The sequence below is a fragment of the Dermacentor andersoni genome, chromosome 1 (genome assembly GCF_023375885.2).
Source record: "Dermacentor andersoni chromosome 1, qqDerAnde1_hic_scaffold, whole genome shotgun sequence".
Lineage (NCBI taxonomy): Eukaryota > Metazoa > Arthropoda > Arachnida > Ixodida > Ixodidae > Dermacentor > Dermacentor andersoni.
The window spans coordinates 304,829,799-304,853,960 of NC_092814.1; the positions used below are offsets into that span (position 1 = coordinate 304,829,799).

The 24,162-nt window shown below is 47.7% G+C and overlaps 1 protein-coding gene across 4 annotated transcripts in view; it reads left to right on the top strand.

Annotated features, from left to right (window-relative positions):
- LOC126548253 (band 7 protein AGAP004871-like) overlaps positions 1–24,162 on the top strand; it is a 398,019-nt gene that overhangs the window by 301,874 nt on the left and 71,983 nt on the right. For 2 of the 4 annotated variants that reach the window (XM_050196407.3, XM_050196409.3), the window contains exon 2: positions 23,001–23,104. In XM_050196407.3, the coding sequence (XP_050052364.1) occupies positions 23,001–23,104 (104 nt within the window). Of the gene's footprint in view, positions 1–9,104; positions 10,063–23,000; positions 23,105–24,162 lie in introns of those variants that run through there. The other 2 variants (XM_055063350.2, XM_055063349.2) reach the window with 2 other exon arrangements.

Consider the following 24,162-nt stretch of genomic DNA (forward strand, 5'->3'; position numbering starts at 1 on the left):
GATCGTTTCCTCGCTGACCGACGTTGTGGCGCCCACAACTCATGACAGCGACAGATGTGATGAACTAGACAATCACAGCGAAAATGGTAAACTGTGGACGCCATTTACGCAAAAGAAATTTTGCGAATACGGGTTCTGAATTTCTGCAAAGGTATGAGATGGAAAACTGGGTCCTTATTGACAAAAAATGTTCTCACGCTAAAAGCTGTACGTAACAGCAGCTGATGCTAGGGCACCCGTGATATCCGACATAAAATATTAGTAAGCAATAGACTGCAGCTCATAGACCTCCATAACCCTCCGCTGAAACACCTTCTTGCTTTCGGTGGAGATTCTGCGCCCGTTCATAAACGAGATCGTACGCTATAGTGACACTGTAAGAAAGGCCGCTAGTCAGCCCTTATACGGCGAACGTAATATTAGAGAAGGTGACCGGCCAGTGAACGACAAACATTGCTTACGAGCAAAAGCATCACAAAATTGACCGTTGACATTGTCTTTATTATTTTATTTTCTATCATGTAACATTAAACAATTATGCATATATGTCTAACGAGCGTGATGAAATCTATGCGATACGAAGCTTTAGTTCGGCGTGTAATAAATGCGACACGGCCAAAGCCGTTGCGTACAATTGCGTTTACTTTCATACTATGCGGCAGGCAACCTCGTGCATTCATGCGTGCCCACCACGAAGGTCACAGCTTTAATCCAACGAACATTTTTTTTAATGTTTGCGCACTATACACCGCTCACAAGCTGTCGTGCAAACACTGAAACGTGCGTAAGTACAGTGGGAGATGCCTACGCAATGACGTCACGAAGAAAGCGGTCTGTGAAGTTTGTCGATGGAAATAAAGCTGATGGGACGGTGTACCACGGCCGGACTCGACTCACACGCTCCTCCGCGCTCGAGTCCGGTCTAGGGTGTACGCATACAAAAGTATGGAATATATATATATATATATATATATATATATATATATATATATATATCTATATATATATATATATATATATATATATATATATATATATATGTATGTATGTATATGAGTGCATTTACGGGTTCTGTGCCTCTGGTGCCACAGTAGTACAAAGGTTAAATCAAAGAAAAGAATGTAACTAATAGAACTGGTTGAACATAACGCGTTTTCTATGAAGACGTCGGTGTGCTTTATAGATGCCTGTCAGCTAATCTCCTATTGTTCAGGCGTTATATAGAAATGCATTATTTATTTTATTACAAATAACAGAGCGGCGATTACTCGCACTACTTTGTCCGTGAACATTCAAGGCTTATACAAATATAAACCCCTTTGCATCGTACAACTATTGGCGTATATATAAACTGCGTGTCTATATATATATATATATATATATATATATATATATATATATATATATTTCCTTTTAGTTATTATCACCTTGAAGACCCGAAGGCGTTTCACAAGGGGGGGGGGGGTAATACAAACACGTTTAAGAGTGGTTTCGTGCAAAACAACGAATATATATATATATATATATATATATATATATATATATATATATATATATATATGTGTGTGTGTGTGTGTGTATATGTGTGCAGAGAGAGAGAGAGAGAGAGATCCGCAGAGACACCGTTACCCAAATAAATGTTCATTTTAATGCTGCGTGCTCTTTTCGACCCGTAGGCCCATCGACTCTCACGTCTCGCAGCCATTCACCGTATAGATGTACCATCACTCCAACCTACTGACCGTTACCTTCGAATACTGGGCGCGTGCGTCGCCTTGGTTTGACGACTATCGGGGCGGCTGGCCAGGCGCGTGCTCTCCGTGGCCGAGTTTGTGTCTCCCTGGACGATGCCGCTTGGCCGATCGCAGCGTCCTTGCCGGTGGTGGCATGGCCTTCGCTTCACCGAGAAAATGCGGCGGCCTTCGCCTGGGCGTCGCCGCCAGTAATGGAGAGCAGAAGCTCTTTCTTCTTTTCCTTTTCTTAAAGCACGCTCCGTTATGTGTACGTCGAACGGCTTCGTTTATTAATCATGTAGGAAACCGCTATAGCGCGCTGCTACATACTCCCCGTGCGTGTGTGTGCGTGCGCGCGCGAACGCCGAGGAGGTTCCGTCGCTCGATACGTGAACAAATCTCGCGCTTAGGCCGCATCGCGCCGAACGCCGCCGGACAGTGCTTTCCGGCCGCCCATCAGGAGGGCCTTAATGAGGTTAAGGACCGATGTTTGCCGTCGCATTAAACGGAAACGCGCAAAAGATGAGCGCGGCAAAAAGCGAGCATGACTCGCTTGCCACGGGCGTCTAGTCGGCGCAGCAGCGCAAGATCGCTGGCGGGCCCTCGTTGGACTCCGTCTGGGGCTTCGGGCCGTTTCCCGTGCGTAGTTTGTCCTGCCTTCGTTATGTTTATTCTCCTTATTCGTACGTTTCCGGATTGAGGGGCAGGACTCTGCTGAAGCACAGGCCTAAACAGCGATTCAGTGTGTCCATGCATTACTTTATTTTATCATCCTTCCAATAAATTAAGGCTGCAAATGCACGTGCGAGAATGCTCATAAGAGTCGATGCATGAAGCGGTCTTGCGCTTTTGATCAAACCTCGCGCTGGTTTGTCCGTTTAAGGATATCATGCGGGGAGAAGCACACTGATTTCGCTGTTTCCTGCGTCACAAGGAAGGCGTGTCGAGAGCTTCTGTTGCAAAGGTCAGCTATTTTACATTCTACATCTAGTTCTATATCTGCACATAAAGGTATTATATGAGCATTGACCCTTGATATGGGGTTAAATAAGCGGGACTCCCAGGTACGCGGCGACTGTTAATTCACGCTGTCCATGGTGCACGGAGAGGCGAACCCTTTTTAGGCATCACGTTCGATGGATCCAGCACAAGTTATCGCTCTACACCTAAGATACTTAACATGCCCGTGGCATATTCTTTTGATCTTGAGCATAATAGGCTTTAGATTATTACTTGAAGAAAATCAGGACGCGGGGCCAGCGGTGGTGTGGTTCTTGAGATGATTTGTTTTTATTCCGCATTGCTTCATCCAATTCTGCGTACGTGCGAAGCGTTAGTGCTCCATGTTCCTTCTGTTCCGGCCGCATGACCTTCGCATTAACTTATGTGGGATAATGCAAACAATAATGCGCATTTTATGTACCAGTTAGTGACCTCGCTTTGTGGCCGCGCTTCGAGAAGATGTAGGGGAAGGGGGCTGTGTTTCTTGCGCTGGACTTGGTATTCCTCTCATGATTTTTGTTTTCAGTTCCATATATATATATATATATATATATATATATATATATATATATATTCTTTTTTTTTTGCGAACGCTTTTCTCGTGTGCTCCCATGTGTCCTATCTATGCCCGAAATCTACGCACGTGCACTGTATCATGTCTCCCATACTTAAACAAGAGCCGCCGCTTTTGCTTTCATTGTGATCAAGGGACCCGTATGGGCCCCGAAACGTCAACTTTTCTTTTAATACACCTTAGCTCTTGGCGAGTGTTCGTTTTCTTCCGCTATGTTCATTTCTCGTCAGACAGGTTTTCGTCGAACTCTGGATGAATATTAGGAATATTCGCTCTCGTTGTACCAAGCTCGCAAATGTTGCGGTAAACGCTAGGGGAATCCAAGGTAACCTCAGTGCCTTTTGGCTTATTTAAAAGAAAAAATGAGAAACGAAGAAGAAGCGGAGACAATGTGTTCTCCAATTGAAGTGTTCATCCTGTAAAAGAAATGCCTTCAAGCCCTTTTGAACAAAAGAAAAATAGCGGTGCGCAGTAGGAACTTTCTTGTCTCGTCCTCGCGTTTCGAAAACTCTCTGTGTTCAACAATATTCTCCTCTGTATAGCTTCACCGGGCTCCTTCCTCACTTTTTGAGCACTCCACCTCCACGATTTTTTTACCCCTTTCTTCTTTCTCTCCCGCCAAAGGTCATGTAACGTCGGCACAAAGTAATCCACGGGAAGCAACTGAGAGAAAAACGGACAGCGCACTACCGTGGTGGCGCTCGCGAGGCAATGTTTGATCCGAGCGAAGCCCTGCCACAACCCGCCGCGCCACCCTCCAAATTCGAGAGATTCAGCGGGCCTCGAGAAACACAATAGTGCGGATCGTCTTTCCGCTCGTTCCGGCAAGGCTTGGGCCGCGACGACAGAAATGAAGCGAGCACGACTTTTTTCTTTTCTTTTGTGTTTCTTTCTGTTTCGTCTGTGTGTGTGCGCGGCCAAATGGCAAGGAAAAAAATTCGAAAAGAGAGGTGCGACAGCGTGAAGCACGAGGGATCAGCGGGATCGAGTCGCGGAGACAAAGAAAAACAATCGGGCCGAGGTGCAAACACCCACTACTACAACTGGGTTGGCCGTCGGCAACGAAGCAACCTCCTCATCCGCTCCCGCTTTCCTGAGAAACTGCGGTGCGGTGCTGCAAAAGTCAGCGCAGAGAGATATCCCCTATACTCGCTCAAGGCGCCATGGCGCCGGCAAAAGCAGCACCGGCCTAAACGAAGGCGACGGCAGCAGCGCTGAGCTCGCAGCATAATCTAAGCAGAAAGAAGAAATCGCGCTCGCAATATCCTCGGAATGATACAGAAAGAAAACGTAATAGAGCCGACGGTGAGCCCAGCAACGGCAACAAACAACGCCGAATCGGAGATATATGGCAGACACTCTTTGCCAGGTGTCGAATTGCTGCCGCTCTTGCCTAGGGCTACCGAATTTCGTTTTTCTTCTCCCTCTCTCCTCTGCCAAAAGAGGGTGGCCCGTGGGATGGGAGGGAGGGTCAAGGTGGCAGCGAAAAAGGTTCTACAGCACGAAGCATCAAGGGCCATGCGCTCACGTAAGAAATGAGCATCTGGTGCGTCGAACGGAAGCAAAAAGAAGCGATGAAACGGGTGCACAGGGCCACCCCACCGGACACCCCTCCGTCCTGCGGGCTGCCGTACCCCAAGGAGAAGAAAGGGAGCGGCGGCGTGCCCCACGAGTTTCGTGATCTTCTCTCTGGGCTGCGAAAATATCGAAATGGGCGTCGGCCAGAAGAACTTCCAGCACTGCGCGCGGCCGCCGTGCTTGGGGCCTCGGGGTCCTGTTGACAGCGCCATTCCTCAGTTGCCTCCGGTGCGGAAGTGGACCGCGGCCTGTCCCTTCGTCCGGTGTTTTTTTTTTTTTTTTCTGCGCTCTCAAAAATGGCAGTACGCCCGCTTCCCCTCCCTTCACTTTCCTACAACAGTCGGCAGCCGACACAAACAACAGACCTATGGCGCAAAGGCGTGCTTCTCGCAGTACGGCTCTCCAGTGAGTGCACGTCTTGCGACAGACCGAGGAGCCCATACCGAGATCGGTGGACCTTATTTCCCGGTGGCACGGTGTATAAAAAAAAAAAAAGAAGCGTTGACCACTGACGCCAGTGGGCGGCACTGCGGCGCGGTAGTGCTATAGCCTACGGCGAGGCGCTGGGCTTTCACGCTCAAGAAACCGTGCCGAAGCGGTTCTGCTTCCGGCATACATAGATTCATGTTCCGCGGGATTCTGTGTCCTTTGGCGCTCAGCGAGGACGCGCAGCGTTACTTCCGATGGAAGCAGTGGAACGGGCCTGGGGTGGTTTGCGCGATAGATGGATGATGAAAAAAAATGAAGCGAAAATCTATTTAAGGTGCGAAAACGAAGCTTGCTTAGAGTGTGTGAGAAGTGTATAAGATTACCTAAATGCCAAAGCGTCAGCTCAGTGGAGAAGCAAGCCTGCTTGAATCGTGCAAACAGGAAAGGATAGAAGACCGCTACCAACGAAGTAACAAGAGAGAGAGAGAGAGAGAGAAAAGAAAGACGAAGAACTCGGTCGTAGTTTCTGTGACAGACTGCGCACGTAGGTGTAGCGGAAAGCGACTGTCTGCAAAGGACTGAGCAGAGCTGTGCTTGAACAACTGCTTTTTTCATTAATTTCTCTTTGCCTCGAAAAAAAACTGGCATATATATAGTGAACACTCGCAAAGCAATTCGCAGTGAAAAAAAGACGATTCCATTTGGAAGTGAAGGCAAGTAAGCGTCTACTCTATTGGCCCATTTAAGTATACCAGCTTGAACCAGCCCACAAGAAGGAGAAGAAGAAAAGAAAACAAGAAAAAGAAAATGCATCTGAAGTGGTAAAACTGATTCATATCACCTTCTGAAGATTCTGCTATGCAAGGAATCCTCGTTCAAGAATGTGGAAGAATTGGACGCTTTGCCAACTGGGCAATATCTTCCGCATCTCCTGCGTTCACACTTTTTCGATCCGCATCGCGTTTTAGCCATACCGTCGCGAAAACCATTCTCAAGAATTCGCCTTCTCTTGCTGCGATTTCTTTCGTTTTTTTTTCTTTCTCCTTCCGGTCACCAAGCAGTTTTTTTTTCGGTTCTGTTTAGTTGTCAACAATTCCAGAGCAAAAGGTTTTGAGCGTATTCGCGGCTTCTGCCAGGGTTTGCCTTGTCTTCGATCCGTTGAGGTCCACTTCAGAAGGAGAGAGAGAGAGAAAAAAAAAGGATCGGGAAACAATAAAACTAACAAGGGCAAAGTCGGTTACGTCCGGTTCGCCGGAGATTCTGTGGTTCGATTCCGCTTCTTTTTTTATTTCTAGAGCAAAAGCTGCGTTCTTTCGTATGGGTTCTCAATTACGGAGCGCTCCATTCTCTATTTTGTTGCCGAGCGGCACACTTCGGGCTAGCTGTCACAAATAAGCTGGACGTGCTTGCGACCCGGCACATGTGCGCGCTGGAGGCGATGTTTCGAAATGTCGCGCCGAGATAAGCGACGGGGTCTTTCAGCGAACTGACAGCGGTACCATTGTTTGCGTGACAGGGCCGCTCCTTGGTTTTATCCCTTTCTCCTTTCCCGGTTCTTTTTTTTTTGTTCTATATAGGCGCGAGTAATCGAGCGCTGTTTTCGTGGGCCGCGACGCATCAACAATTTACACTTTGACGACGCGTTTACATCGGTCTTGCGATACACTTTTCCATCGGTATAAGTGACATTGGCGCGTTCCTAAAAAAATGGAACGCATGCTCACATGGTATGTAAGCTGGCGATGTTTTGTGGAGGCTGTATATCCTCGGTGTGGTCCTTTGTACATAATATGCATGTAGCCTGCAATCTTCTTCGACGTTAACTCGGAAGAGATTGCATACGTAGAATATTCTTCCCAGACATAAATTCGGATCCCATGTGCAGCTGTGCGGAAGTAGTTTGGGCTGTTACCGTAAGTTTTCGTGCAAGTCGACGCCAATTCGACCTAGTCCGTTGCGTCGTCACAGATGACGAAAGGCCCCTGTAAAGCGAGCTTCGAGCACAGCGTGCTGACACGAAAATCCAGAATGCAGCATTACACGTGACAACCTCCCACGTGATGTTACACCTTATTCCTTCCCGTATTTCTGGTCAAAAACGCGGCTTTTACGAGAAGGAACACGAGAAGACGGTTACCTTATTCACGAACGGGAACATGCTGTCTTTAGCATCAATAACCAATGTATAACATTCGTAACATGCCACTCGGCAACGAAAAACTAACTTGAAAAACGATTATACCGCTGAGTTCTCTTGCAATTTGAGGAGAATATAGAGGAATGAACAAGAGGATTCACTGAGGTAGACAAGAAAAAACTACTACTGTCCCGCATTCGCTGTGCCGAAACCATATATGGCGGTCTGGTCTACAGTGAAACAGAGGCTTTGAGTCTGTTGCGAAAGGCGGCGCTTAATTTCCTGCTGTGGTGCTCGGTACAGCAGCGTAGAATGTATCTGATCATCGAGCTGTCACTTTTCAGTATATAAAACGTGTATATGCATGCTATATACTATACCTGCATTCTCTTTTACCCCAGAGGCATAGTAAATTTGCTCTCTTTGCATTATAACATGTATCCCGGCGTCCATTCTATGATACGCAGACGTGACGTGCTTGTCTTATTCGAGAAAACGCACACCCGCACGTGACATTGCAGGTTTCAATGCGCTCATTCACTTCTTTGCGCGTGTTTATATATTCTCGTTCTTTCGCGAACTCCTGCGGACGGCTTAAAGAGATCCTTCCATTCATTTATATTATCTATACCGACTAGAGAGCAAGGCGCTCTCGCGTGGGGAACAAAATGAAAACCACCACGTGAAATTGAGAGCTAGGAAAAGGCAGAGGAGTTTGGTCACACGTCAAACGGGAGAGATGGGAACTATGCGCTTTTTGCTGCACGGCGGTGAAACAACACCCCTACAGGAACGAAATGGCGCTTGAAGGAATCCGAAAGAAGTAGAAAGAAACTTTAAAAAAAACACGCAAGTTTGGCATTTGACACAAATAGATTTAGAGTAATGTACGACGGCACTTGAGGAAACGAAGGACGGGCTCTAGGGTGGCCTAGAAGACCTTTTTCTCTTTCTTTCTTTCTTTCTTTCTTTCTTTCTTTCTTTCTTTCTCTCTCTCTTTCTTTCTTACTTCACAGTTTTCTAGTTCTGCCAGAAACACCAGAAAGACGGCGTGCCTGCAGACAAGCTGGCATGAGGGAAAGAAAAGTGTGTGTGAGGGAGGGGGTGTCATGGATGGAAAGCGCGCGTGCTCCGCATGTGCAAAGCGGTAGCGCTCAGAGCCGCGGCTTTAACCGAGACAAATGAGCCGCGGTTTGGCCCGGCGAGCGGCGATGCCCCCCCCTCCCCCTCCAGCTTGCACGAACGGCCGAAACATGGCGGCATAATCAAAACGTATTATCTCTGGCACCGCCTTCGCGTGAAGCCGAAACGTGGTAAGCGGTGAATCGGTCCCGCGCATTAAGATGGGGACGAAGTGAAGGAGGGGAAAAAAGAAAAATACAGAAAGGGAGAGTGCCACTGAGGTCGGTGGCCAAAAAGGTATAATGGGGAGGAAGCGGACTGCAAAAAAATAAAAAATAAAAAAAGCGGGGGGGGGGGGGGGGTTCACGTAGTCGCAGAAATATGCGCGATTCGGAGGTTACTTGCAATATCGCCCGCCGAAAAACTCCTCACTTGGCTTTCGGGATTATCTTTATGCCTGCCCGGCTTGCCGGGCAGAACAGGCCCTTTGTTCCTGCCTGTTACTTCCTTAAAATTTTTATTTTTTGGTCTTTCTTTCAATGGTACTCGTGTCTATGTCGAGGCTTTCTTCAGGTGCGACGAAATGTTGGCGTTTTCATAATGAAACGACAGAAATTCATTTGTTTCGTAGAAAGAGTAAGGGGAGTAGATGAAGAAGTAGCTTGACCTTCGGATCCGTGTTATATCCGAGCCAAGAGGTGTTCTCTCAAATGTTTACCTCGAATTTGCAAGGCTACTCTGCCAGCCTGAGTCCCCCAAATATGGGTTACGTTGTCGATACTCTTCGACCGCAAAGTTCGCTTCCCATTAAAAAAAAAATAAGAAGAACGAGGCGACAAAAAAAAAGAGAGGACTAAGAGGCTGCATACCAGGTTTCTTTTTTTTTAAATAAAACAAGTGGCTTCGGAAGGTGATTTCCCGAAAAAAAGAAAAGTATTTATTTTATTTCAACAAATTAGAGTTAATAAAAAGATTTTGATGCCAGTACGGAGCCTTCGCTCCGACCGTGCCGTTGCATATTCATCCAAACTCGCGCCTACACATGCTTCTGCTGTTACCATCTTCTGCAAACACTTGTTCAAGCATGGTGAGGCTTTCCTCTACACACACGTAGCAGCATACGCACGCGCACATAGTACAAGCTCTTCCCGAGCGCACGATTAACGCATACCACAGCTTCACGCAATCCACCCTATAGACAATCAAACACACTCGGAGGCCACGCTGACGTTGTTGGTGGGCCGACGACGGAACACTTCCGATGGCGAGAGCAGAAGGACGGCCACCTTTGAGCGGGAAGGTTTGTGAGCGGCATTCTCGAGAGCTGGCCGTGTGTGTTGGTGCTCTCCCAGGCGGGACGGAGGCCCCGACGGAAACCCACCAGCCGCCGCCGCACCCTCAGCCTGCGCCGTTGGTTCCGCAAGGACCGTCGGCGGTGCACTACCACGCCAAACCGGCCGACCCGCCCCTACTGCCAGAAATTCTGCGTGCGTAACATTTGCCCGCTTTTTCCGCGGCGATTTGCTTTACGCGCTAACCTCCATGCATCGATCCAAAGTGTTCGGCTGCATGCAGTCTGCGCGAGCGCTCTGAATGGCGCAGCTCTGCAAACGGCGGCGCGCGCCTCTCGGGCGCCAGCAAATGTTTCCTTCGGATCGACGTCAGCTGCGACGGTAACAGTGAGCCGAGTCAGAAAGCGGCGTTTACGTGAATGCGACAAGTGGCGCATCGCGTCACATTTCGAGCGCATCGCATCCATGTAAACGGCGGTACCGCGTTAGGAAGACGAATCCCATTAATGCGACAGGTGTTCGAGACGGGGTAAATCGTATCACGCGGTGCACGTAAACGCCGGCGTACGGCGCTGAGGGAGAGAAGTAAATTGAGACGGCTTCCGCCGTGTGCTCCTCTCCACTCACTGGTGGAACGTAAATCGCTGGAAACAGCTTCGCGGCTTGTTTCACACAATGAGGGATGCGGCACGTCCAAACGGTGTAGCGTAAGTATTAGTGTGATGCATTAAGATATACGATACGCTGCTGTCCCATCCGTGTACATGCTGGTAAAGTTCATCCATAATTTGTGACGCAAGGAAAAAATAAATTTAAAAAAAAAGGTCGTTGCAAGAACAAGTAGCATGTGCACAAGTGGTGTGCGACAACTGCGCGTTCGTTACGAACAACTGAAGATTAGTGCACCGTAAAACAGAGTCACGGGAGAAAGTGTGTTACAATCAGGCTGAGAACAAGCCCCGAAATTGCCATCAGGTTGAGAACACCAGCTGAAAGAGATGTTTGTCTACGCCTCTATACCGCATACAACGCAGCATACTACGCTGACGTACAGCACTTCTGCTTCTGCTGTACGGCTTCCTCGTCTGAAATGTCTCATAGCGCGTAAGCTTTAGCCTCGAACGAATGAACGTTCTTTTATCTCGGAACATTCGCGTCGTCCGCGCTCATTCTCGTGTCTTTATCGCTCAGAATTTCAAGATGCCTTCAGCGAGAACAACGCTAAGGAAGTGTTGCTGTCGATTATCGCAGATGGCAATATTTGCCCCGTCGTTTAGGTAGTAAGCTGACCTTGAGCTGTCGTTAACAGCGTGCTTCGAGCACACGTTCGTTGTTCCAAACTGTCGGTAATACGTGCACCCTTTGCCATACCCTTGAGTTTGATTTACGCCGTGAAAGAGCGAATGGCTGAGAATCTCCAACTTCATCTAAACTGCCAATTTAATGTCATAAAGGACTAAAGGCCAATGTGGACCTCCGGGTCACATTGGGTGGATCGCTTTCGAGGTGTTCGTGAAAAAGAAACACAGATGCCGCAGATCTTGAAAAACGGCGGTAAGATTATTGACCTCCGCAGCCGCCTTAATTCGTTGTGACGTCAATTACAGTTATGCGACTTCCAGTTATGTTGTATGCTCAGTAGTCAACAGCCACACAAGCTTTTAGCACGGACGCAAATGTTTTGCAGTAGGAGCCCTTTATTATATAGGCCCGTATGAAATGCAATTGGCTTTGCCTTGTCTTTATTGAATGCAAGAGTGCGTTCCTAATAAAGGGAAAATGAGACATCAGCCCAATCGTAGCAATTACTACAAGGGAAACTCATACGGATTCCTCGAAAAAAGAAAAAAAAAAGCCCCGCAGTTGAAGGAAAAAAAAATCGTCCTGGTCCGGACTTCTCCACCTCGCGGGTTTCCGCAGAACGATTACGTCTGGAGTGTGTTTTATATCTGAAGCGCGAGCGCCGATTTAGCGAAGCCTGAGGATGATAAGACAGGGAGTATAGACTGGAGTTCAACCATCGCAAAGAGGGGTAGTCTACAGTGAACTACCTGGCGAGCGTCCGCCAGAATGTTGGTAGACAACCACGACAAACAGTCGTGGTGGGTCAAATGGCCACAATTCAGGGGGAGCAGTTGATAAGCTAAAGAAAAGCCCGTCGTCGTGGCTATAGTGTGCGTGAATCATTTGCACCTGAAATTGTCAAAAAAAAAAACTTTTTTTTTACTTCATATTCACCCCCAGGTCGTTAAGCTCAATATTCCCCGCTAAAGCCATTGAAACAATGAGCGTCAAAGTTGCGCATGCATCACGCACGTCGCTATCTAATTAGCGGATGACCGCCGTCACGCGCTCGCTCGCTACTGGTTGGACCTTCTTTTTTTTCTTTCTTTCTTTTTTGGCAGCCGCTGCAGTGATGCTCTGCTAGAACGGTTGCGAAATTCGAGGCCCAAGAAAGCCTAAGCGATCCTATGGCACAGTTAAAACACGGACTTCCATAGGAGTGATTGGTATGGCACTGACGCAGCAATTACATAATTTCTGGCGACACATGTCCTGATACCTTTTGACTGAGCAGAGCGAAACTTATAGGCCAGTATTGACGAAAAATTCTTACACTTGAATTGTTCATGAGAGCAGGCGGTAGCCAATCGTAATGTTGATCGTATTGTACACAAAGACGGTCGGCCAATGGCAAAGAGCACTTACGATCCCAAAGCTTCGTAATTAGGCCTTCGAGTCTTTCTTTTTTTTTTTTTTTTTCAGTAATCGCGCACCCATATATATCTGTACGCTCTGGATTTCGCGCGTTGCAGCCCGAAATTTTGCATTCGGCTATACAGTTTTCTAACTTTCGAACCCCGCAACTATTTCCAGACTCTTTCATTTAAAATCTTAACGTGCCCCCACCCCCCCCCCCCTCCAGCTTCCCCGCCAATGAGAGAGAGAGATAGAAAAAAAAAAAGAACGTTGTCGTCGTCGCTTTTATTTTTCGTTGCTCGTGAAATCTGGCAAGTCCGTTGTGGCGAATGAGCACGAGTCTTTCTTTCTTTTTGCGACCGGCCTGGGAGAAAGAAACAATCGGCGGCCGCGCCGTGTACATAAATCACATCGCGCGCGCGTCCGAACGAGCGCCGTTTCGAGTCCGCTAAAGCGAAATCAATCAGCGCGCACCGCGCCACTTGTGCCCGCATACACGGTTGACGCTCGGCCCGCTTAATCCATCCTCGGTCGGCCGGAAAAAGGGGGAGCATGACAACGGCGCGGGGATGCGAACCTCGAAGCTGCCGCCGTTCGCGCTCCCTTGAACGTGCGGATGCCGAGAGGTTGCGCCGGCCCATCCATCACGGCGCCACCGAGCAAACAGCCGCCCGACGAGCGGCGCGCTCTTCTTTCCTGTCCGCGGCACAAATGGGACGCGCCGCGCCGCTGAACGGAAGTTTTTTGCCGCACTCCCATCGCCACACCCCCCGCCTCAGTAGACGCGCGTGTACAAGCTACGCGTTGATCGGGTAGCGTGGAGGACGAATTACAAAACATCCAACTCAATGTTTGGATATAGTTTGTTGACGCTAGTCGCCGCGATGGCTTTTTTTTTTTCCTTCTCTCTTTTGTTTTCCACTCTTTGTAACTTTCACTCTTGATACACAGTATCGCTCACGAGGCGCTAAAGACGCGAAATGAGCAATGGGCGATAGCTGGGCCATTGTTCATTTACCGTTGTTCGTAAAGTACATCGAATTTTTTTCCGACTTCACTAGAGGTTTTGTATGCGACCGTTGTAGACTGAAGTTGCTCTATATACACCAAGAACTATGAAGTGCAAGCAGTGTTCTCTTGCACAGAATATTGTCATAAAATATGAAGCGTTGATTGGGTTTAATACTTAATGGACAATTAGTTTGCTGCAGCTTGTGCGAAATAAAATCGCGCTCAAAAATATAATAAAAAAAGAAAACCCCGCGCGCGTTGGTTACGCCTGTTACGGTTACGGCCAAATAATGATGTCAATTTCAGTTTTGCTTTGGACTAAAATATCTACGGTATCCCATAAGAATAACTGATACAGATTATACCGCCTAATATCGAAGACACTATACCGACTTTCAAAGGCAGCACACATTGCACAAAGTGTTGTATCGCAATACTTTTTCTGCCTATGCTTAGTTTTAGACGTTCGAAAAATCTTGCCTTTTTATCTCTCTATGTCGCTTCCATGAGCGGGGGGGGGGGGGAAGGGAGACTAACACACCGTAGTAGTAACTGCTTGTTCATTAAACTATGCGAAAAATAGGAAGGAAGGAAGGAAGAAAATTGTTGTTGGCCGCACAGTACCCGTCGAGTCCCAGCGGCTTGCACCGGAACGGCCGTCAGCAGGGCGGTGATGGAGGATTGCGGGGACAAGTACAGATGACACAGCTGAAATAAAAAGGGGGGGGGGGGGAAGGCTATTCACATTCTATGTAAAAGGTTCACGACTAGATCAGATTGTTCAGCATAGTGCAAGTATTTGGTAAAGCACATGGTGTTTGAGGCACGACCCCTGCGGACCGTCCTTGATTTGCGACACCCATGCGCGAAGTCTAACAAAAAATGGGAGAGAAGGTGAAGGAAAGCGAGGCTATACGAACCAAAGACAGTATTCCGAACCATAAATACGCAGCCCTTCATCTTTAGTTCGGTCGGTGACATGTCGGTGACATGTCGGTGACGGTCGATGAGAAACGAACGAAAAAAAAAAGGTTTGTACCAAACTTTCTTTTTTTTTTTTCGCTATCGTTCGAACGTCATGATGCAACCGCGCGGGAGGCCAATCATACGGCGATATGGTTTCCTGTGCCAACTGCAATGGGCCTGATATTTATAACAAGCGTGTCGCCGAGATGTCGTCGATTCTAGCGGCGGCTGTCCGCAGCGGCTCAGTTTGAGGGATGGGCGCGGCCGCAGTGACAAGGCCCACTGAGCAGCAGCGCGACGCGGAGTTTGGGCGCTGGGCTGCAGCGCCGGAGGAACAGCGGCGGGTACGCCGGGCGTAAACTGAGAGGCAGCAGCGCCTTCTCTCCGAAGCAGCGGCCATTCTGATAGGGTCCCATTAGTCATCTGGCTCGTTCGTGTTCTGACGGTCAGGATGTAATTAGGAGTTCCGATGAGGCTAGTCGCCCGAGTTTAGGATGAATGAAGATGTCCTCTGCTCGTCGCCGCCGCGGCGAGAGGAAACGGAAGGAAGGAAAAATAGAATTAATTGACACCGCCGCAAGAGCGCACGCGACTAGTTTCCCACAGCGCTATTCGCTCTCCGTAACTAGCCTGTACGGCGAGAGAAAAAAGAATGCGCCTTTCTCCGTGGTGTTTGCTTTTGGAACCGATCCCGGACATCGCGTCAACGAAAAGCCCGAGTTATGGCGCAAGGGTAGGCAAGCGGAAGAGAAGTAAGGGATGATCGACTGACCGGCGACGCTATCCGTGTAGGCCGAAGAAGCGTTGGTGCATTGGTCACCTAAATGGATGTTATTCTTCCTAGCTGTGCGTTTTTTTTTATGCTATTCATTCTACGGTTGACCAGTGAGTTATATGCATTTATGTCGGTACCTCCTTCTCATCGCTGTTCCCATTCGCAGGAATCTGAAGCGCACATCGTATATCACAATAAAGGGTACGTTTGCAGCTCCAACACAAGTTTTGTCCTTATTTCGTAAAAGACGAGTAACTAACTGAAAAACGCAAGGCCCCCGGAGTTAGACACATGTCTTTGCTTTATTGTGTGAGATTTATGTGTATTTTGTCGAATTTTATCAAACACGTGCAAGGTTGGGCACAGAATTGTGCAAGATTCTGGCTAGTGACGTCACAACAAAGTATATTGCAATGACGTCAGGCCTACGCGGACTCCTCTGCGGTTTAGAAGGCTGACTTACATGCATTATCTCCGCGTTTTCCTTGTCTTTTCTCCCACGTCTTGCAAAGAAAAGAATTAAAAAAAAGGCTCTGTAGTGCTGCACTCTTTTGTTCTTACCTATAATTATAACAGTTATACTTAATACTTCTTAATACTTGTAATTTTGCTGTTCCGGTTACATGTTGTCATAGACAATTAATCTAGTAGCAAGAATAAGACTCCAGAAATGTTTTGTCGCTTGACCGAAAGCAAGCGATACATAAATAGTGTTAGTTTGCTTGTTTCTGGCATTTGGATGGATCATTTTGATCCAGCAGTCTGAATATTATGCCGTTTAAAATGCTCATTGACTTCATAGGGACGTTTAAAAACATACACCGCGTCACAAAACACATTGCAATGCTTCAAAGCGCCAAACGGTCCTGCGCTGTTACGTCTCAATGCGGCGATTAGCATTCCTTGAACGTTTCCCACGAGGCAGTCCCACGCCGGGGCCCGACATAGACTGCGACGCGCAAACAAAGAAACTCACTTCGAGGTGACAGCTACCGCGAAGATCACACTTCAACCTGACCCTGAAAAGCGGAACTCATTGACGAAAGGCGCCAACGTCGAAGGCTACGATGAGAACAGCGTCGGCCTGGGTTTGCCAGATTATTACGCAGTTGTGCCATATGCGAGGACGAAGGTGTAACATAGAAGGTGGATCCGGCGGAACGATGCGATGTAATTGGCGGGATTTTGTGACCGATTCAACGATTGTGATTGGCCGAGATACACTCATCAGATTCCCTAGTCTTGTCTCCTAGGGAAGACGACGGTTTTAAAAGCAGAGACCTTTGAGGCAGTGAGGAGGTGGCTGACGTGTCCTGATGTGAACTGCGTTGTTTAATATGCCCCTACATGGAGTGGGCTTCCGTATCTAGAGCAAGTGCAAATAATGTAAAATAAACACTTTTTCCTTCACTCCTACCACCAGACGTACTCATCAATGAGCTTGGTGGATTCCTGGCCCAAACGCCACCTCGAGCCGCATCAGTGCGAAGGATTTGAAAGCATCGGATAAAAAAAAACGCTTTTTTGGGGGAATCGGGGTGCCAGATTATCTACCAGGACTCAATCGTTGTCTTCTTAAGATTTGCGGTCACGCCTATCTTTCTATTTTCTTTCCTCTTTCGGTAAGTTCTTCAAAGTTAAGCCATTGTCCATATCTCTATCTATTTCATCCTCACTCTCCGTCGCCTTCTTGCAACCAAACTCCGACCTCTCTTGGCGGACGTATATGCAAAATATTGAGAAAGCAGCGCATACAACTGGCCGGCGAAATATTCAATGGGCTGCGCGCTCGGGACAGCCTGGCCAGAAGTGCAGGGGGGGGGGGGGGGGAGAGATAAGGCGTTTGGCGGGAAGGGGGGTTTGCGTGAAATGGGGAGGACGGGCAGCACGCCTTATCGCCAGGCGCACGGCGTTCGCGGCCGTGAAGAAGAATCGCCCAGCGCAGCCGATCAATCGATCAGGCCAACTGATTTATAGCGGCCGCTGCGTCCGTGTCACCGCGACAAGGACACGATAGGAAAGGCGACGGGCCGCCGCCGTTCCTGCAAGTTTGCGTCGTCGAGCTGCCGCTTTCGTCGGCGATGCGATGCCCTTCTTGTCGCTAGCGCATCACCTCACTCCTCTCTCTCCGTACCCTCAACCCAGCCAGCACACCCAACCTTGCACCTTGGCAGGACCGTCACGTCGATGGAAACCACGGTCGGTGAGGCGAGCGCCCATTCGGCTAGCGCGCTTTGAGATGAACTCGGACAGAGACGCACGCACTAACACACCTTCGTTGCTTTCCAAAACCTTGATCTCTCTGGCTATCGTTTTCCATCACGGTCCCGTTGTTCCCGCTATTTTCTTTTTTCCCTCTTCAGGCACATAGAACATGAAAGGAACGGAAAGAAAAAAAATAAAGACAACAGGCGTACGAGTTCCCCGTTTCTCTTGCGCGGTCCCGACGGCTCAGATGACCGGCACTTGTGTCGTAAACCTCGCCGCCATTTCCTCGCAAGGTTACAGCAACACGGGCTTCAAGTTTAGGCTCCGCGCTGCTAGAACACCTTCCATTCACTCAAGTTATTTTTTCTTTGTCCCTATTTGAAATAGAATGACTGGCCACATCGAACCGACATCCCCTCGAGAATGCAGCCCCTCTCTTCCACCTTTTCCTTTCTCGGGTAATGTACATTCATATAAGAAAAGCAGCACAATAAAGTTCGCCTCAAGTAATCCTTGAGGTAGCGAAAGACGAGGGACCTGCCACTGGAGGGGACTCGCTCGCCTCTCGCTCTTTCCTCGAAACAGCGTGATCGTCACAGCGGTCTCCTTAATAGCGAGCGGCGGTGGGCCACACTCGCATGCAAATCCAATTACCGAGAGACACGAGCGCGCGGAATGCACACGGACGTGCCCGCCTGTTCGCCGAAACGGAGACGCGAGGGGGCCGAATAGCGCACTTTCGGAAACCAACTTTGACGGACGCGGATCCTCATTTAGCGCGGAGCCGTTTCTGCCAAAACACAATAGAAAGGCGCCGGCAGGGAGCAAAGCGAATGAAGCGGTGGAGGGAACATCGCGCTCGCCGGTCGCTCGCGCGGCTGGGATGGAGCGAGAGTTAATTTCGAGGCTCGCAGGGCTGCAGGGGCGCCGTGTGAGCAACGCGCGCGTGCGGCCCCGCTGCGTGGCACGCTTTCTGCCGGCGCTGCTGCCTTCGGGCGCGCGTATACTGGACGTTCTTTATTCCTTTTCGGGAAACTCGCGGAAAGCGAGCGTCGGAGGAAGCGGCGATAGAGCCCGTGGCTACATGGAACGAGTTCGGCTGCTGCTGGCCCCGTAATGGGCACCAATCAGTCGGTCTCTGCCGCGCCAGCCTGCTGCCGCTGGGGCAGTCGACGAGAGAAACGGCTATCCCTACATGGCCGCGACACTCGATGCGGGATTGCAGAGCGACTGGGCCCCCCTAGGTATCCCACCGCGTTTTCTTCGTTTCTTCCTTTCTTTCTTTTTGCCTCCTCTTACACGGTTCCTCTCCCAGCCTTTATTCCTCATAATTTTATTTAGTTACTTATTTATTTATATAGTTAGTTATTTTTTGTGGCTAGCACTCGTAGCTGCGGTTTTCTTGTTGGAGGACTCGGCCAGGAAACACGGGGGAGCTACCCTTAAGCTAACGCTGCCGAGGAATGCGTGGGTGGAGAGGTAGAGAAAACGTTGAGGCAACGCCGTCTGTACGGCCAGGCAGCAAGACGGAATGGGCGGGACCTGAGGCTTCTCGCAGCTCATTTCGAAGGCAGTACTGGTCGGTTCATTAGGTGGCAGCGCGAGGAGGCCCTCCAGCGTGCTGCCCACCGGTCCGGAACGCAAAGGTTGCCCCTGTCGAAGACGGCGAGCATCCCTTCCTGTAGGTCCCTTCGTTTCTTTCTTTCTTTCTTTCTTTCTTTCTTTCTTTCTTTCTTTCTTTCTTTCTACCGTTTCTTTTTACGTCTTTTTCCCTACGTATACCGAACAGAGTTACCAAACTAGAGCACTATCAAACAAAGTAATAGCAACCGTACTGATAACAACAAAAAATCTTCTGGGATTGAAAAGGAAGGGGGGAGGGGGAGAACAAAGATCGCCAGGCGGGGTCAAGACAGAGTGGAAGCCAGCCTTCTGCGTCCTCTCGCCTTCTCTGGCGGCGCGCAAACTCTTCGCGCTGCGGTCCATGAAGCCTGGCGCTTCCTGCGTACGCAGGGAACGAAAGTGTTGGCCCCGTTTCCCGCCGGCGCTTGTTTACCGACCTGCTCCGGCTGTCCCTTTCCGCTCACCCCGCTCTGCGCTTGCAAATCTCGAGGGTGGAAGCGAGCCCAGAGACCCGAGTATCGTCTACTACTCGACTTGGCAGCGAATTAGTTTCACCGAACGGGTCAATGCACGCAGCGTGTAAGCGGCGGACGCGCACGCAGGGGTCACGGAAGTTTAAAAAAATATATATATAAGAGAACGTTTAGAGGGAGCGCTAACAATGCTCTATAGGTTTGCGTATATTGCTGCTATACCATACGCTGAGTGACTCCCCCCCCCCCCCCCTTTTTTTTTTCTGCCTCTCTCTTTCTCAAAACTTTTCTGTACCAAAGTTTACATGCGATTAGCGAAGGACGCGTGTTTCTTTTTTCTTTTTTTATCGCTTCTGCTCGAGCCTTGCCTGTCTATCACTTGCGAAAAGAAATTGAGAGAGAGGTTGGTACAAGCAGTGATTAATTCTCTTAAACCAATGAAGAAATGCCAAACCCTCAAGTTACGTAGACAACTCAACAAAGCACGTTAGAAGCAAAGGAACCAGGTGTACTCTCGGTCTTTATGGGCTCTACTGCGTAAAATTTAGGACGACGAGCAGAAACCAGACAGTGAAGCCAGAGATAACATACGGGAAAAAATCGTTACGTTTTATTGAAATGTACAAATATTAGGGAAAAGAGAAATCAAAGTGAACGTAAATAGCACTTACCGGCAGGTGGAAGTTGAACCTACAACTTCCGCATTGCGCGTGAGGTGCTTTAATAATTAAGAAACCGCGGTGGCCATCCACCCGTTCACTTTCGTGACTATTTGTGTCTACATACAAGATTAGCCACGACAGTCTTAGCCAGCGCTGCTCACGATCAAGACGGCGTATGCAGAACATACTTTCGATCGCCAGCGCCACCTAGTAGGTGAGCGTGGAATTTGGCAACTGGGCCAATAAGCCCTCGTATGCTATAGCCCGCAGAATCAAGGCTACCAATGTCGAGGCAGTAGCTATGTGATGAGAAAGAATAGAAAGCTGATCCGAGGGAGTCGATTTTTTTTTTCTTTACAACAATATGCAGAAAACAATAAATGAAACCTTAGATCCAATAGGGGAAAGGAATTGTTACGTTTTATTGAAGTGTACAAATAATAGGAGAACTTCTACATTTGAATAAAAAGTATTAACTACTTTCCCTTATGCGTTCCCTCGCTTCATTGTGTGTTTTCTGCGTGTCGTTATAGTAACTAACAAAAGAAAATCGAATCCCTCGGATCCTCTTATTCATCTCGCTCACGTAAAATTCTTGTGTTTTTTACGCGGTGTATCGTTTCTGAATGCAAATAAAGAGACACGCACAAAAAGCAAAGAAGGAAACGCAATAGTCCTCAATTCATTGCATGCTATCAATAGTGACGATAGCCACGCTATGAGGCAATATAATGAACCTCATATGAGAACCAAAATCTTTGAATTGAGTTATATTCGGCGAATATATGCCTTCGGGGAAGAAAACGACGCAATAATCCGTAGACAAGTACTAATCACGGGAATTTTTTTGCTTATCAAATATTATAAGGAACTGATAGTCAGAAGCCCATTTTTTAACGCAATTTCGCTATATCCAAACACAGAAACAAAAACTTCCCCTTTCTCTTCTCTGGTGAGGCCTCTCGTTAATGTTGTTCCTCCGACCTGGCTGCGGCATGGCGTTTTCGTGATCATGATGCCATGTATATTTTTAATTGCTCCTTTCGTATTCCCGGCTTCCGGCTGAGTTTGCATCATGCGTTTAGATGCGGGATATTATGGTTTCATTAGGGCGCAAATGCAAAGCCTCTATCAAACTGATTATTATTACTTCTCGCACAAAAATTTTTTTTAATAAAGAAAGACATAAAGGAGGCAACGCGCCAGCTCAAAGCACGCTTACTCTTTCTCGCAAATATTTAATGCGCATCATGAGCAACTATAGCCCGAACCTGGGTCCTGTTGAGCCAGCCTCAGACCTTATGCCTGTGGGAAACCGTCGTTACTTGCCCTTTGCTCTGGGCAATGTGGTAACGCAGTGACCTGTTCGCTTAAATATATAAGCCTAGGCGAGTTGGTTAATATCTAGTTAACGCAATTGAGCGCAAACATGCACAGCTGCATGTAAAGCATGAAGGCGAGGACGAGCGCTGCGTTAGAAGAGTTTGTTGTCGGGTCAGAACACACAAGTGTAGGTCCCCTTTGGGACGCGTGCGCAGAACATCTCGATGAACGGCTCAATGGGGAGCATGCTCAAGTAAAGAAGAATAACGTAAGGTTGGCGCATTTCATGGCACGCGACTAGTTCTAGGTGCTCTCTTTATCGTCGAGAAGAATCGTAGAAGAACTCATAAGCTGGACTTTGTTTTGTCTCAAGTGAACCGAGACATATCGAGCGTTTGGTTGAGGCGCCTGCCTGCATGTGTTCCCCGTTAGGATGTAAGCGCACAGTTGCTCTTCGCACCCGTTCAAACAACAATATACTAGGCGTACTCTCCTGAAAATAGACGGATGTAAGCGAACTCTTGTCTTCGTATTCTTTGTCTGCGTGTTCAAGATTTTTTTCTCTCGATGGACGTTATCAAAGTAATATCCAATAAATGAAAGACAGCCACAACTAATGTATACAAAAAACCGAGGCAGCCATTGTACTGTTTAAAATGTCTTCTTCGTGTATTAAACACTGGCATTAGGTTCACTCGCACAAGAAAGGACCAGTTTACTGTTTGCCTTTTCTTTAATAGTTCAAAATCTGCGAATAATACATTGCGTAACCTACACTGAGACTGCTTTATTGCGCTGGTTACTAAAGAAAGCATCATGCCGATCCCGCGCACTGTGGCAATCAATGTTACCATGAGAGGCGTATTGCGGGTAGCTGACTACGTAGCCAGTTGCCAGTACTCAAGACAGAGCTAGGGTTCCTCAAAGAGTTACGAGGTGACGCAACGGGCTGTAAGGTCAGCTGTTGCGTGTGTGTAACGCTAACCGCAGACATCATATAGACAAGATTACCAAAGCGGAAGAGTTTCAAAGGGATCGAAACGTGAGAAGTCACACTCAAATATGATGTGTGAATGAATGCGTATAAGGCCTTGCTTAACACCGAGGGGCTGCCTTATATATATATATATATATATATATATATATATATATATATATATATATATATATATATATATATATATATATACAGCAATACACGTTTTCTCTATCTATCTACCCACTTAACTTTGCGCTGTAAGTGATGTGCAATGTTCATATCATTGCGATTCGATGCCAAACTTAAATTGATTAAATCCAGTATTCTACATAGTATAGATAGGAATTCTATTTTTCTTTTTCAAGGAAAAGTGACAATGCGCCCTAGCTGATTGTCTTTCTTTTCTCTTGCAGCCACCGTGTCGGAAGGGCTGGACATCTGTGCCTACATACTCACAACAATCTCGATACTCATCATCATCGCCACGTTTCCTGTATCACTCATTTTTTGTATCAAGGTAAGCGGACACTTCTTGTCTGAGTTCTTTCTTCCCTCAGGCTGAAGCCTATCCATCACAGAATGCTCAGAAGCAAGGAGCAGTCGTTGCACGTGGAAGCGTACGTTTATTATTACCATTGCAAGAAGAAAAAAAAAATAATTATGCTGCTATTTACTCTACTTTACACAAAATCAATATGGAATGCAAAAGTTAAGTTCCATCATAGCTTGGTTAGAATGATGTTAAAAAACAATGATCGAATTTACTCGTACTAAAGGCTGTCGCTAAGAACATATGAGGTTTATGGTTGTACGTGTGACTTGGTTTTGCGTCTACTTCCCTTACTAGGGACTTAGGCTTAGTATACATATTTGCATTTTGACATCGCCTTGCTTGGTCTACATGGTGTCTGCGGAAGCAAAACTTCCGAGCTGCACATCAGTTGAGTTGGCGTGCAACTGACTTTCAACTCACTGCTACACTCTTCAGACCATTACTCTTCGACAGTCGCGTCTCTTTCTCGAAAATTTCAAACACAGCCAATGAAGTTTCCTTTTACTCAGTGCACGTTTTGCTGTAGACTCGTGCTTTTCTTTTTTTTCCTCGCAATGTCGGTGCGTTGTGCTAACGTCCTGGAGACCTCAACAGGAAGTTGGCATCAGCTCACTTTCAAGCGAGAGTTTGCTTGCAGCTACGGAAAAATTGCAACGCGGCGGTTTAATCCTGCGTATACTGCCACGCATGTATACCGCCATCATAGTCGTCTCAGCTTTGTACACTAAGGCGAAATGATTTTGAAAATTACTCGCGGCTTGAAGTGAGTTTGTAGTAAATAAAAATAACCAATTCGACTGATACAGCCACAATAACACGCGCTCATATAGCAGGGACTTATCCTGGGCTCTGTTCAGTGATCTCAAAGAAACAGGGGAAATGAATACAAGACTGGAGTCATGGCAAGCATTTTCTGTATATGAAAGATCGTCAGGCTACAAAATAATTTTCCTGAGACAAAGCTTCTGCTCGTTTGTCGATGCAAAGTTTCGTCTTTTACAAAACTTACATTTCGTTTATCT